Here is a 14,966-nt window from a genome sequence, read left to right on the forward strand (position 1 = left end):
TGAAGTATGTGATGCCCATGACGTGATTAATTTTCAAAGCTTGTGGCTTTCAGAAGTTATTAGGCAACAGTGCCCTGCCCTCAGGTTGTGTTCACCCAATGATTATTCTGAAGACATAATAGCGCTATCTCGTGTTTAATTGGCTGACTGTATTGTCAGTTGATGAACAGTGTGGCTAGAGATGTGGAATAAGCCAGAACTTTCTTGTCCATATAGTTGGATTTAGCTCATCACAAAGTTAGCTGTTTTTTCTGCCTTGTCTCCAGAGACCTTTGGTTCCAAACACAACAGCAGGGAAGTGTTGAGACCATTCTTTGCTTTTTGCATTTGTTACCTTGTTTACTTCAGGAACTGGTTTTGATGGGCTATACCTGCAGGTAATATCTTCCCAAGGAAATTTTGGCTCCATCATAGAACTGTAAACACTGCTTACTTTGCAGTACATATTAAATTATTGCATTAATACTCTGTCTTGTTCTCATTTTACCCAGTCACACTGTTGAAGATCTTTCATTCTTATGAACTGAAAAGGCTTGATTGGCTTTGTTCTTTAATTAAACTTGTGATTGCACAGGGCTTTGAGGTTACTGATGGTTTATTTTAGGTGCATTCATTCTCCTTTAGCCTGTAGATGAAGGAGCTGCCAGCTGAAAGTAGATGGGACTGGGAAGAAGCCTTCTCTTTAATTGAATTGTCATTAATTCTTGCACAGAAAGGACAGGTTCATAAATTCAGTTTACATGGGAGGACTGATCAATAGGGCTCCACCATCCTCTCCCTTCAAGAGTTCAGCTCTGGGCTGAAAAAGGCAATAGACAGCCACTACCTTACCTACTCCAATAGCTGTGGTGTTTTTTGCCTGCAGTGATTAGTTGGATTTTTGACATTTACTTAGTTAATATAGCATCGAATCTGGATTTTTTGGAAGTCCCAGTTTATTCCCTGAAATAAAAACACTGATATACCCCACCATAACGGATCAAAAGACTGAAGCTTGCAGTGGTGTTAAGGGTCATGGTTGTGGAACAATTTATTTGGGCCAGATCCTGCAAACCTTGTAGTCCCCTTGGGTACCTCACATAAGTAAGGGTCTGCAAGATTGGGGGTTCTGTTGTGTTTTCCTGAAGCTAATGGAATTAAAAATTGAAATACCCCTAAAATCAATATACTTTCTAGTCTATGCACAGCAGTTCTGCTATTGGAACAGAAATTTCACGCAAGATATAAATATGAATCATGTAAAACACACATCCAGTTCAGTCTCTTCTGTAACATCACTGCATGGAAAAAACTGGCTTGTAAAAAAGGTTATGGGATAACTGTGGTGGCTGGGTCTATGAATCACTTTTAATATGCATTTTAGCCATACCAGTAAACACCAGCTGCAATAAGATAAAGGGGAAAGATCTCTGTTTAGCTTTCATTGCCCTTTGGGTGATAGATAGGGGGCTTAACTGTATGAATCCCCCAAACCTTGCCAAAGCACTGTATTAAGGGGCTGATCCAAAGCCAATTAAGCATGATTGGAAGCTTTCCATTGACTTCTGCAGGGTTTGGATCAAGCCCAGACAGAGTGGCTGGGGGCGTGAACCATTTGACTGAGAAGCTTCCCTGAATGTAATGCAGAGGCTGGGGAAAGGCTTTAGGCAAACGTGGTGCTGTTTTTTTATTAACCCCTCAAATAATTCCACCATTTCATTTTCATAGGGCCTGATCCTTCTTCCACTGTAACTAAGGGGAGTTTTGCCATGAATTTCAGTAGGACTGGGCCGTTAATGAAAATAAAGCAAAATCCCAGCACTTGTGCCTTGACGGGGCCTGGCTGGCTGGCTGGCTGACTGACTTCGGCTGGGAGCTGTTAGGCAGGCTGAAGGCTACCTTTGAGTTTCCAATGACAACTTCAGTAATAATTAGTGATGACGATGAACTAAATCCACCTAAGCCATGAAGTGATGAAAAGGCCCCTTTGTGTTTAAATGCAAACATCTCCTGTATTCATCTTATTTATGGGGGTGGACATGTTTTCTGTGGCAGTGTTTTTTTGCCTGATTAGTTTTTGCTCTCTTTGACACATTAGAATATCCCTTTGGCACCAGATTTAGCTTAGGAATAGTTTACCTAGCTCAGCAGGATAGGCTCAAGCTGCTTGTTCCATAAAAGGGAAGGGGGTTGTTCACAAAACTATCATGAGGTGTGTGGGGGGGTGAGATTGTAACATTAATTTTTAAGCAGAATTCCCCATTGAAAGAAATAGGGAGAAAACTGATGGGAGGCATTGAAAGAGTTAACTGTAGGTTGCACCGAGGCCTGGTCTACACTTAAAAATTAGATTGACCTAGCTACAGTTGCTCAGGGCTGTGAAAAATTTCACACTCGGAGTGCTGTAGGTAGGTCAACCTAACCCCCAGGGTAGTTGTAGCTAGGTCACCAGACATTTTTCCCCCACAACTTAATTACTACCTCTTGAAGAGGTGGATTAACTCCATAGACGGAAACCCCCCTTCCATCAGTGTAGGAAGCATCTACGCTATGGCCCTACAGTGGCACAGCTATAGCTGTAGTGTAGACGTGGCCTCACTTGCTGTATTACTTCTGAGCTATGCTATCTTCAATAAAGTAGTTGCCTCTGTTGGCACCTTGTGCTCCCTGTTCAGCCTACATTGCAGTGGGTCAGAAGACATGATATGGCCTATTTAATAAAAATGTTTGCAAGATTTTTTAAAAAAATATTTTTATTATTAAACATTTCCTCTGCAGTGTGGGAAACTCCAATTTGAGCCCTGACCTTGTAAAGGGATCTGCCACTGCAGACCCTTATGCTCATCAGAGGTCCTATTAGAAGGATTCTTCTGCAGAATCAGGATCTTAAATGATAAACTCCTTAGGTATGTCTACACTGCAAAATGAAGGTACAATTGTAGCATGGGTAGTCATGCCCATGTTAGATTTAATCTATGGGTAACAATAGCAGCATAGATGTGGTGGCAGGGGCTTCAGCACTGGCTAGAAACCACAGTACATAACCAGGGACCTGGAGGGCTTGTACTCTGGTTGTTAGCCCATGCTGAAGACTGTGCTACCAAATCTACACTGCTATTGTTACCCATGTTAGCTAGATTAGATTAGCCAGCCTGTGCTACAATCACACCTTGCTGTGAAGACGTATCCCTTCTGGCAGGAACCACGTCTTCTCCTATGACTTGCATGGTGCTGCGAAAGTTAACATAATTAACTAACACATAATCATATCAGCCAAAGTTGAAATGGCCCAGTCCAAAATTAGTGTAATGCAAAAACTGAACAAACTGAAAAATGGTGATAAGTAAACTAGACTTAAACAAATACATTTTTAGTCATGTAAAGTGTTACAATAGAGGAAAGCAATTTTAAAAACTATTATTGTTGTCTTGAAAGTCCCTCCCTCTGAGAAGAGACATAATTGTGACTTAATAATAATCATAGTAAGAGAAGACCTATGTAATTGTTTCTTCTGATCACAGTTTTTAATTCCAAAATTTCATTTAGAAGTGACATCTCTGTCATGGGGAAACTAATGCTGTTTTTCACCAACAAAGATTACTCTTTTGTAAAAAACACTGAAAGATTCTCGGTAAAGGTGAAAGCTTCGTAAGACAAGCAATCACAAGACTCCCCCCATATTGTCAAGTTATCTTGACAATATGAATTTCTTTGCACAGCTCTGTTAATAGGCGTAGGTATGAGACCTTTAAAAACTAAGTTCCTATGTGGATAGTAAAGATCAGTGTCAGTTTTCACAAGAGTGAGGATTTGTTTCCATTTCCTTGGTCACATAATTTCCCTTCCTGTTCTGGTGTGCAGTGTGCTGTCAGCCACATGTCACCCCCAGAGCTGTTTGCATTTTAATGGCACTATACAAGTACCCATTTGTTGTTTCATCCACATGTTGCATCTTGTCAGTTACCAGAGCTGTTAGCTCTTTTGGGAAGGGCTTGTCGTTTTCACTATATGTTTATACAGTGCCTGGCACAATTGTTGATACTGTCATTTTTATTTAAATACTTACAGATAATAAGAATACTGCTGAATAGTTTGGGGCATGCTTTGGGATTCCTCAGGCTGAAATGCACTATCTAAATAAATGCTAAGCAGTATGAGTTCTACAGAGATGTTAGGTCATTATGTACCTATCTCTGATTTTCAGCCATCAGAAGATGATCAATCCAGGAGTTTCTCTATCTTGATGTCTGTGTCTGGTTGTCAGTAATGAGGGATGCTGTTTATGGTTCAGTTTACAATTTCTTCCTTTCCTCCTCCTTGTTGTTATAATCCAAAATGCCTTTTGGTTTCTGCTAACAAAAACAGAATCCCCAACACCATGGTTTTAATAGCTAATATGCATGGTGGGGGCATCTGATCCACTGCTTGAGTTAAATATAACCCTGTCTAGTGTAAGGAGAAGATTTAATGGGAAATGGTTGGCATTCTTTCTTCCTAAAGGCACAGAGAGACTGAAGGAGAGTGAGCGAGCGAGAGAGACATACAAACACACACTCACACACACACAGAAAGGGGAAGAGAGAGCAAGCAAGACAGACATAGACAGAGAAGACAGTGTAGAGAGAGAGAGAGAGATCCCCAAAGCAGACCTGCATCTCGAAGTTGGAATTTTACAGAGTGTAGCCAGCATGGTCGTCCTCAGCTTAATAGCTTTGGGATTTTATCTTCAGCTTTTTTTCTGCTTTGTTCTATCTCACACTTCGTTCATCGACAGCGTCTTCCCCGTTTCCTCAGGTAAATGATGATGTTGCTTTAAGTCTTTTTGTTTCTTTTATTGACTGGATCTTTCCTATCCAGCCCAACTTTCACATGTGCTAGCAACTGAGGGGGTGGGAAGAACAGTACTTGATTGCACATGTAGCAGTTCCCAGAATAGGTGGCTGGTAATTTTTCACTGCAAACCTGTTTTGCCACACACCGTGGGTTTTTTAAAAAATTGTTATGATTGCGTTCCCTGTTCATAATAATAAACCAGAGCCTCAGCTGATGTAAATCAATGTGGCTCCATTGACTTCTATGGTGCTACACCAATTTACACCAGGTGAGGATCCAGCCCAATGAGTATATTAGTTGCATGTCTGTATGTTTCTTTCTATTTTGGATGAGCTTAGGTAGATTAGTGCAAGGGAAAGAAAATGAGTCCTGATGTATAGCTGCTTCTATAAATATATCCCTGACCTCGTCCAATGCTGCTGGACTCTAACTGGATGTTAGTAGAATAAACATCATCTGGCTCTGGCTATGACACTAACAAATACTCAGATGACATTCATAGCAAACAAGAGCCCACTGCATGGAAAAACCCTGACAGGCAAAAGGCAAAACAGATTAATTGTCAGCGGAGCCAGGGCACTGGAAATCCCGTTTAATAGGTTTTACAGTTATAATCAGCTAGGCTTTCCTTTGCCCACTAGAAGGTGAGGGGAAAGTTGAGGAGAACTATGATTATGGCTCTTCTTTGAGTTGCTTTAGTTTCATCTTTATATGGCAAGTGTCTATCTTTTTTCTCTCTTTCCCGCTATAATGAATGTGTGAAAAGAGATGAGCCCCTACTAAAAGATTGGATTCAGCCAGCCCTAAATTTGGGTCTGTTTAAAACCAGATCCCGGTTTTGCAGCTTGAGCTTGGCTGGATCCCAAGATTCCATCTCTGTTCCTAACACAATGAAAATTACCCAAAAGGTGCATATTTAAAAACTGCAGATAAAATCACTTTTGAAGATACACTGTCTCCTATTTATTTTAAATCTCACTGGTGCAATAAAAGAACAGATAGAGTATAGTCAAAACATTTAAGAGGGAACAGTGACTAAGAAGGAAGTGCATGGTAATAGACTTCTTAGCCACACAATATTAACTGCCTGGGTGATTTCCTTTAGGTTTTTTTATTCTTTAAAAATCTGCTGTTAGTTTAAATGAGAAACGAATTGCATTTGCTTGAGGCAGGCGCTGTAAAGCTTCTTCTCACAGCTCTGCCAATATCCGTGCACTTTAGTCTTGATCTGTTTGGATATTCCACATGGAAATCTCTCCTTAGCAGGAACTGCCGGTCAGAGATGGGAGTTGGTGAGATTTGAACAAATGTCCCTTTAGGGATCAGACTAAAACTACCATATTCATTTTTTCACTTGGGATCCAATTTCTTTCTTTCTTTGTTTTTGTCAGACAGATTTAAAAGCAGAACTATCCTGTCAGTCCATGGCACCTATTTAGCTCCTATGGTTTGAACTTCTCATTCATAAAACATATCATCATTCATGGATTAATATTTTGCTGGCAACAAATATAATGGAGGAAACCCTTTGGGAAAGTCCTGTAGCACTTGATAGGGATAGAACCAATAAGGTTCTATAGAAATATAACTGGCTTCTATGGCAGTTTACTCTTAAAAACTGCAACATTTAAAAGATCATTTATATCCTTTGTGTAGGTTTTTTTTTTTTAAACATCCTATAGAATTCTGTAGGGAGGCAAATAATTTTCAGTTAAATTCTATGTAATGGTTCCTAAACCTATAGAAATCTTATTATTTCTATTCAACTGCGTATGATTTTTCCATAAGGAAAATGTTAATGTTGAGCTACTTTTTATATCATAAGCCCCCTATTCATATTTTATATATGCCAAATCATATTGGACTGTTATTTAGTATACATGTTATTAGCCCTGAGAAATTATTTTGTTTATCTAAATGCTTAAAATCTCTCTTGATACACTAAATTTTAATCAAAAGAATGAGAAGTTCAGGTCATAGTTCTGGCCTTTCTCATTAAATTATTTTCATTAAAGCAACACGTTTTTTTTTTCTGCTAGAAAGGCAACTTACACAGCTGGTTAACAAACCAACCAACCAGTTGAGGTGGGTTTAACTTCTCTATTGGAAAGGCCTGTTGGAGAGGCCATGGGGTAGGAAAACCTCATCGCATTTTCCTCACATTGTTCCATTGGTGCAGAAGGGGTGAGTTTGTGCCAGCAATGGGGATACTGAAACTGCTGAGTCTGTAAAACTGCAACAGCGTGAAGTCTGAGATGGAAAATCAGCATTCACAAGAAAATTCAGAGTCAAAAGTGCTATTCACCTGTTTCACGTGAACATTGCCACACATATAGGGCTGAGCCCTGCCCATGGAGCATATGGCTATGGGAATAAGTGGGGACAGCATATAGCGCTTGAGAGTGACAGACTAATCTGCCGGACCATACATGATGTCCTAAAAGGAGCATGGTCAGCGCCCTATAGCTCTGAAACTGGCTAGCTGTCAACAGAGAGTACTGGCTGTTCACAGGTGGAAACAGACTTTGCTTCTAGGAGTTCAGAGGAGCAGCAAAATATTTTCCATGGTGCATCCCCTCTGGCTTGCCTACAAGGAATCCTGGCCAACAGGATCCCCAGAGCAGAGGCTATATCAGGCAGTGTCTCTGTTCCCCTTCCCTGCACCAACCAGCCCAGGTCTTCTAGTAAAAGTCTCAGAAAAGGGTGTGTTCTGTTCCCTACATTTAAATGGAATATAGGGGCCCAGTGATGTTAGCCATAACCTAGTCACTATCCAGTGTTAAACGAGGTTTAGGGTTTGGCATACAGAGACCTCAGCCTGCTTAGTGCCATGGTAAACACACCATTAAACATCCTTTTAACCTTTTATTAAAGATACAGAAAAGAAGGAGAAACAGTTAAAGCATTTGACATGTAAAGTATTAAATACGGCTTTCAACCATAGTCCTTGTTCCCTTTCCCTTTAGCTGGAAAGAGTTTTTGAAGGAAAAATCCCTTATTTGACAGTCTCTGAGATGGTTCCAAAGCTGGTAATAAATCAGTTGCTGAGAAGCAGTTAGCTGAGATGGGCTGGAGCTGTTAGCTGTAGTTAAAAGTCTAATCCCATTTCACCCCAGTTGGTGTTTGGGATTCAGCTGGAGACGGTAGAAGTGGCAATGTCATCTGGGGCCTCTCTCTGGCCAGGTCTGGTCAGGACATTTCTCAGGAGCAGGCCTGGTGGTGCAGGTGATGGTGGGCATGGCAGTCATGATGGTGAAGCTCGCTCCACTAGCCATTTTTTCTCCCCTAAGTCTTTCTTTAAAGACCCACAAAGAGAGTGATGGATGGAATAACCCATCCCCTCATTATTTTGTCCACCAATTAGGCCTAGTTTCCAACATACCAATTTTGGCTCACTGATTTCTGGTTCCACACTTCTCTTGTTTACCAGACATGATCTTAAACACAGTCCTTGAGTGATGTCTGTAGGCCTTTTTGTTTGGATTAGTTCAGTCTTTGTCTCTTTTTCATACCTTTCCCATCAATATTGGTTGTTACAGGTTATTGTGACATCTTATGAACTTGCACTCACTTTTTACAGTTGAAGTCACAATTAGGGTAAATTTGTAGGCCAAATTATCACAACAGAGACAAATGTCACATCTTGGGCCAATCTCTAATGTCAATGATTGCAAGGTACAAAATTGCAATTCTAGTTCTAGTGAACCTCTGCTCGGGGTGAATGAAGTTGGTCTGTTTTTAAAAACTGACATTATTATTATTGTGGTAGCACATGAAGGCCCCCACCAAGGATCCAGACTTCACTGTGTAGGCACTGTACACCTAAATAATTACAAGATAGTTCCTAGCCCAGTGAGATTACAGAAATAATCTCAGTGTAATACATTGGAACTCTCCATGGCAACCATCACAACTGTCTTACTGGGTATGAAATATTTCATATAAACCTCACCACGCCCTCTTTCAATAAGCCCTTGCAATAACTACAAATATTTGTTTGATACTGTGTAGAAAAAAGCTCCTAATGGATGATGTAGTCAGAATTCCTCCAAATAATGGTTTAAAAACTCTCTGGGTGAAATCCTGGCCTTACTGAAGTCACTGGCAAAACTCACATTGACTTCAATAGGGTCAGGATTTCATCCTTAATTTAAAAAAATTGTCTATAAGATCACTGAATTGTATGCTGAGAACAAAGGGGCTGAGCCACAGCCTTAAAGGAAAGCGAACATCTAGGAATAAGGGTGGGGAACGCAGTGGTGGTTTGGGTTTCACAAGCCTGTTTTGGATGTCACATAATTTCTATCCTTATTTTAAACTAGAGTTGGCCCATGGAGGCTGGGGTTTGGTTTTAGAAAACCTAACTGAGAGGTGGTTCAGATCTGAGTTTCCTTTTAATCTAAAAATTCAGTGGGGAAAGTTCAGCTAAAAGATCCTGGTAATGACCTTACTCTAGTTAATTTTCCCCTGGAAAAACAGTGATTTAAATTAATTTAAAATATGTTTCCAGTTAGATGGATGTTTGTACTACCCAGTCATTACATGTTCTTTATTGGAAGTAATTCTTCTCCTGCATCTAGGCTTAATTGGAAAAAATATTTATGCAAATGCATTTATCCATTGGACCAGAACTCATATTTTCCCAAAGTCAAATGTAACTTTAAGTTAAGCATTTTCAAATTCCATTTGACCATTTTCAAGTGGGGTGCTAATTTAGGCCCTGATCTTACAAGAAGCTGTGTATAGCCAGATACCCTTGAAGTCAAAATAACCCTGTGCAAGGGGTAGGGACCCATCCACACAAAGCTCAGTGCAGGACTGGGGCCTTAATGCAGGAAATTGTTCTCCCGTTCCCTAACATGGGATCAGATTGTGAACCCCTTACTCACACTGTTTACCCATGTGTTGGTAATTGCTTGCTAAGGGGTCCAACAGTAGAAAAAAGTTTATCAATGGGAAATGAAATAACAAGAAGAGATTGCTCTGACTATATCTGCATTTGAGACAATAATCTTCTAAGGGAAAAGCAAAGTTCTGTGTTTGACAGTAGAAATCTCACAGCTGGGGAAAAAGGGGAAACCGAACATTTCACAATTTGAATTCCCAAATATTGTAATGGTCTTGCACTTTCCCATTGCATTCAGTCACTATAAGCCTGCATCTAGGGTGACCAAATAGCAAGTATGATAAATCGGGACAGAGGGTGTGGGGGTAATAGGTGCCTATATAAGAAAAATTCCCAAATATCAGGCTGTCCCCATAAAATCAGGACATCTGGTCACCCTACCTGCATTCCAAGCTAATTATCTGTATCTGGCAACAAGAGGTGACTACTTGTTTAAAGAACAGGTTTCAACACCAGCCCTGCAAAGTATAAAACTAATCATTTAATAGTGAGCCCATTCTTGCGTGATGAGTCTTTCCTATAGTTGTAAAAATACATCTGGCTATTTTCCAGATATGTTTGAAAACTTGTGGCCTTTTATTTATGTCCTCACATATCTTTCCATGGCAACAGGTCACAAATAAAGAGGTTATCAGGTCACGAGGTGGTAACTAGGAAGCAGAGATAAACAACATAGGAAAAAACATTCTTGATTATGCAAAATATTTTGGGAAGGAATGACAACTTGGATCAATTTTTAAAAAAGAAAGATAGAGATTAAAAAGGAAAACCCTCTCCCCTGTCCACCCTGCTGCCCCACAGATCCCCACCAACCTGGTGCAAGAGTGCATTGTAGTTCCTAGAAGTACTGGAAATGTCATGTCAGCACCAGCCAGTCTGTTTTCCTGGTGCTGAAACATCATTTCTAGAGGAAATGCTTCAGGGAATAATATTACAGCATGCCCAGACATGAGACCATGGTTCCACGTGTCAGTGTAGCAACATGGCAATAAAACCATGGGGGGAAGAGGGCAGGTAATTAAACCCTACTGGAGGCAGCAGGGCTATTTAATATTGTCAGAGGGTCCTGTAGCATTGCCTTCTAAAGATATAGTTTGGCTCAGTTGTTTTATCATTTTTTCCCAACGTTTTATTTTAAGTCCTTGCACTACGCCCATCACCATGGCATCTGAGTGACTCTGCTGTACAATAGAGGAATGAAGTAAATCTATTAATGAATTCTAATAACAAATTTCACACTCATTTTTAGTAGGGTTAATGGTTGTAAGAACCACAGTGAAACAAACCTCCTTCCAGGTTCAGATCAGTTAAAGATCCTTATTATTATTGTTTGTTTATCATTCGTGTTACCATAGTGCCTAGGAGCTCCAGTCATGGACAAGAACCCCATTGTGCTAGGCATTGTAAAACAAAAAGACAGTTCCTGCCCCAACGAGCTTACACGCTAAGTCCTCCGTCCCTCTCCTAGGGACCCAGCCTGAAGGTTCCTGAGGATTGTATCGCGAGAAAGGAAGCCACGTAGAATCCTGGAGAGTCACAAAGTGGGGGAAAAAGAGGAGGAGACAAAATATTTGGATGGTTAATCTGATCAAAACCTCCCTTTATGCCCAACACAAATTTGTAGTATGATTTAATTTTCTTTGTGGGCTTCTAAGAATATTGATACCCAGTCCTATAAAATGAACATGATAGATTACGCTGATTTAAAGGGATACAAAAAGATTATAAAATGCAGCGTTATTGATGTTGTTGCTACCATTATTTTTGCTTGCTCCGAGTTACAGTGATGACAAATGAATACTTTTAGATGATGTATTTTTCAGTGAAAAGGAACAAAGTGTTATGCTGGGGGTTGGGTGAAACCTCATTGAACTGGTGAGTGTAACAGTTGCCCTTAATTCAGGATAAATGTAAAAAACAATTAAGTTCCTTTATGGACTAGATAGCTAAACAATAAGAGCCACCACCCAAAACACAGACCACGTGCCAGGTTGGTCTGAAACTGAGCTATGTGGGCAGAAAGGTTTTACTAGAGGTTTAGTGTAAATGTAGGGGGCTGGGCATTGTTTGAGGGAACTGCATATGTGTGGAAAGAGGCAGCAGAAACACCACAAATGCAAACAGAAGGTGGCACAGAAGCACCAGAAACAACCAGAGAAGCGCTTGAGAGAGAGAGAGAGCTTTTGGGCAGCATGTTGGCTAGAAAAAGGCTTGGAGCTATTAGCAAAGAAACTGCCTCCTGCAGTTTGATTGTTCAGGGAAACAGGACTGTGTACATTCTTTAGAAATGAACAGGATTGCATCAAAGAAACAGCTGACTCTCTATCTCAGTTTCTTCCTCCAGCTGGAAACAACCTGCAAGAATGTTGGCTAACCACTCAGGTCAAAAGGGGTAACAACAGTATATCCTCTTCCCCCTTACCTTTGCTTTGTTCTTTAGACTACAAAGTGTTTTTTTCTGCCAATAAAATCGGTTTGCTAAAGACTACTGAACACAAAAGGGAAAATATTTCAAGAGATACATCCATGAGAGGAGAGAATTAAGGCATCAACTCAATTCCCATTGTGTTTCATAAATTCATGCCATATTTGCTGATTAGCAGAGATATTTTATTTAAATAAGGAATTTTCTTTAAATAAGGAATTTTCCCTCCCAGCATCTCTTCTCTTACTGGATGAAACAGTGAAGACATAATTTTGAATTTCCACAGTAATCGCACAGTAACAAGTTGTGACATTGCAAACAAAGGAATAGAAGATGAGCCTGGTTGGTGAAGGAGAAAGCTCCTGTTCAAACACCTCATGAAAATAATAACCATGGGATTTAATGGCCAAGTAAACTGCATTTATATAAATGTTCCCTTTCTATGGGCTTTAAAATGCCACCTCCCTTGTAGAAAGGGGAGGCCTTTTTTTAACAGAAATTCAGTGTTGTTTAATATTATTCAACCTGCAGGGAGGGAAAGTTCCCTTGTCTCTCTATCTTCATCGCCATAACATCTAAACACCTCATAACCTTTAATTCATTTAGACTCACAAAATCCTTGTGAGGTAAGGAAGTATTCTTATCCCCAGTTTTCGGATGGGGAGCAGGGGCCTAAACAGGCACGGTGACTTGCCAATGGTCAGACAGGAAGCCTGTGGCAAAGCAGGACTGGAACCCAGGTCTCTGGGCCATAATCTCAGTGATAAGGCACAATGTCAGTGATAGGGCACTCTTTCCTCAGATGGAAATATTTAGAACAGATGGAATATTTAGGTATATGAAGTATTCATAGAACTACTATATAAAAAAGGCATTGTGGGTGTGTGTCCCCCACGCGCCCTTTACCAAAGCAAGATTGTTGCCAATGGTGTATATTTCTTGTGCTAATACTATACTGAACTTTTCTCAGTTATTCACTTCTTTTTTAATATGAAAATTGGGACCAAGCCTTGAGGACATAAGTTTTGTCCTTTGTCTCAAAGGGTAAAACCAGCTTTGTCATATCTGTCTATCCATCCTGGCAAGAGGGTTGTTTAGATGACCTAAATAAATCTTTTCCATCTCAAACTTCTACAGTTTTCTGAATAACGCTTTCCTTTAGTTCAGACTTAATTACCACACAATTTACTCCCAGGCATGGGTGTGAAATAATGTTGCCTTCATCCCAAGCATTTTTAGCTGTACCACATATAGACCCCTGCCCTTTCGTCTCTAGATACACAGGAATACATTACAGGCAGTTGTGGTATAGTGCAATGCCTAACTAACAATCACAGAGCTATCAGTACTGCAGGTTGTGAGAGCCCCTTTCCTCTCTTAGTACCACTGGGTCCAGATAGAGACACACATCATTCTCCAAGGGTATTTGTAATGTGGTATCCCCATTTGGGGGAGAGAGGGCACGAATGCCCCCACCCACCCACAGCTTTTTGCACTGGTTGTAAGTTCCATAACTGTGGGTCTGGGGAGACATGCCCAACCACTTTTAAGCAGTGGTCTTGTACTAAATCAGTATGGCTGTTGCTGGAGCGGTCCAAAACCTTGCTCTGGCCGAGTGCTCCCAACATCACTGAAATTTGACACACACCCCCGTACAGATGGAGGGAGGTTGAGCCAAATTTCAGTGACTGGCATTCAAGCACTGCAACCAAGCACATCGGGTCTCAGTGGCACTCAGATTTGACCTTGCTGCTTGTCTATCCAGACAGAGGGGCGGCCAGACCAAATGGGTCTCAACCTGACCATGGGGAGTCTGTTCCTGTGTGGTAAAGTGCAGGGGAGTCTGCCAAGAACTCGACATTTGGGGCACCATCTCATGCACTGTTTGGGTAAGAGAGAGGGGAGACTCCCTGGCCAAAGGAGACCCTGGAGTGTGGTCCCTGCTGGGAGGATGTGGGACTGGAATTCTTTGAGTTGGAACCACTATCAACCAGTACTTACTGTAGTCTGTTGTGTGTATTTTTCCTGCTACACTTGAGAGAACAGGGAGAACTTTCCATTCAAAATGCCCAGCTACTAGTCCCCTACCAACTCAGTCTGTAACAACAGATGGATCAGGTCCATCATGGATAAAAAAAACCCAAAACACCAAACAACATGCATTGGAAATTGTAACAGCGAAAACAGAAAATACAAATATTGTTAAATACTAAATGGCTGACATTGTTTGTAAAGAGCTCCTGCAAGCTAGTGCTAGCAATGCACTGTGTAGTATTCATGTAGTACAGAAAGGCCCAATTCACAGGTCAGTCTAAGCTTCCTCAGCAAGTATGTTGCATCATCTTAGGGCTTATCTACACTACAAATGCTCTGCCAGTATAGTTAATACTAGTATAGCTGTGCTGGCAGAGCCTCCAGTGCAGATGCAGCATATGCTGACAGAAGTTTTTCTGTGGGCAGAACTGCACACTGGGGGTTTTGCCAACATTGCTGTATAAACTACAGGTGGGTGGTTTTCCCCCCACTCTCCTAACCGACATAGCTATGCCAGCAAAACTTTGTAGTGCAGACTAACTAAGCCTCTCCCAACACTTATCAATGTGCACCCTCCTACACATCACTCGTTATTTTGGCCCATTAGTCTTAGGGAGCCTAAAATTGTGTAATTCCATGTGAATGACCTGGAAAAGAAGGGAGCATCAGGAAAAGCAGGTACTAGGAGGATGTAAGAAGGTTTAAGTTAAAGTAGGTCACTCCCTTTCTGTGCTATCTTCCAGCTCCTCAGCACCAACATAGACCAATTTGCATCCACTTAATTCCACC

The 14,966-nt window shown here is 40.9% G+C and overlaps 1 protein-coding gene across 4 annotated transcripts in view; it reads left to right on the forward strand.

Annotated features, from left to right (window-relative positions):
• The first annotated feature begins 4,562 nt into the window (after nucleotides 1–4,562).
• Nucleotides 4,563–14,966, forward strand: part of COLQ (collagen like tail subunit of asymmetric acetylcholinesterase) — a 65,999-nt gene continuing 55,595 nt past the window's right edge. For all 4 annotated transcript variants that reach the window (XM_026649387.2, XM_026649388.2, XM_026649390.2 and 1 more), the window contains exon 1: nucleotides 4,563–4,773. In XM_026649387.2, coding sequence (XP_026505172.1) covers nucleotides 4,668–4,773 — 106 coding nt within the window. In that variant the 5' untranslated portion in view covers nucleotides 4,563–4,667. The remainder of the gene's footprint in view (nucleotides 4,774–14,966) is intronic.

Source organism: Terrapene carolina, unplaced genomic scaffold (assembly GCF_002925995.2).
Source record: "Terrapene carolina triunguis isolate 2854851 unplaced genomic scaffold, T_m_triunguis-2.0 Scaffold84, whole genome shotgun sequence".
Taxonomy (NCBI): Eukaryota; Metazoa; Chordata; order Testudines; family Emydidae; genus Terrapene; species Terrapene triunguis.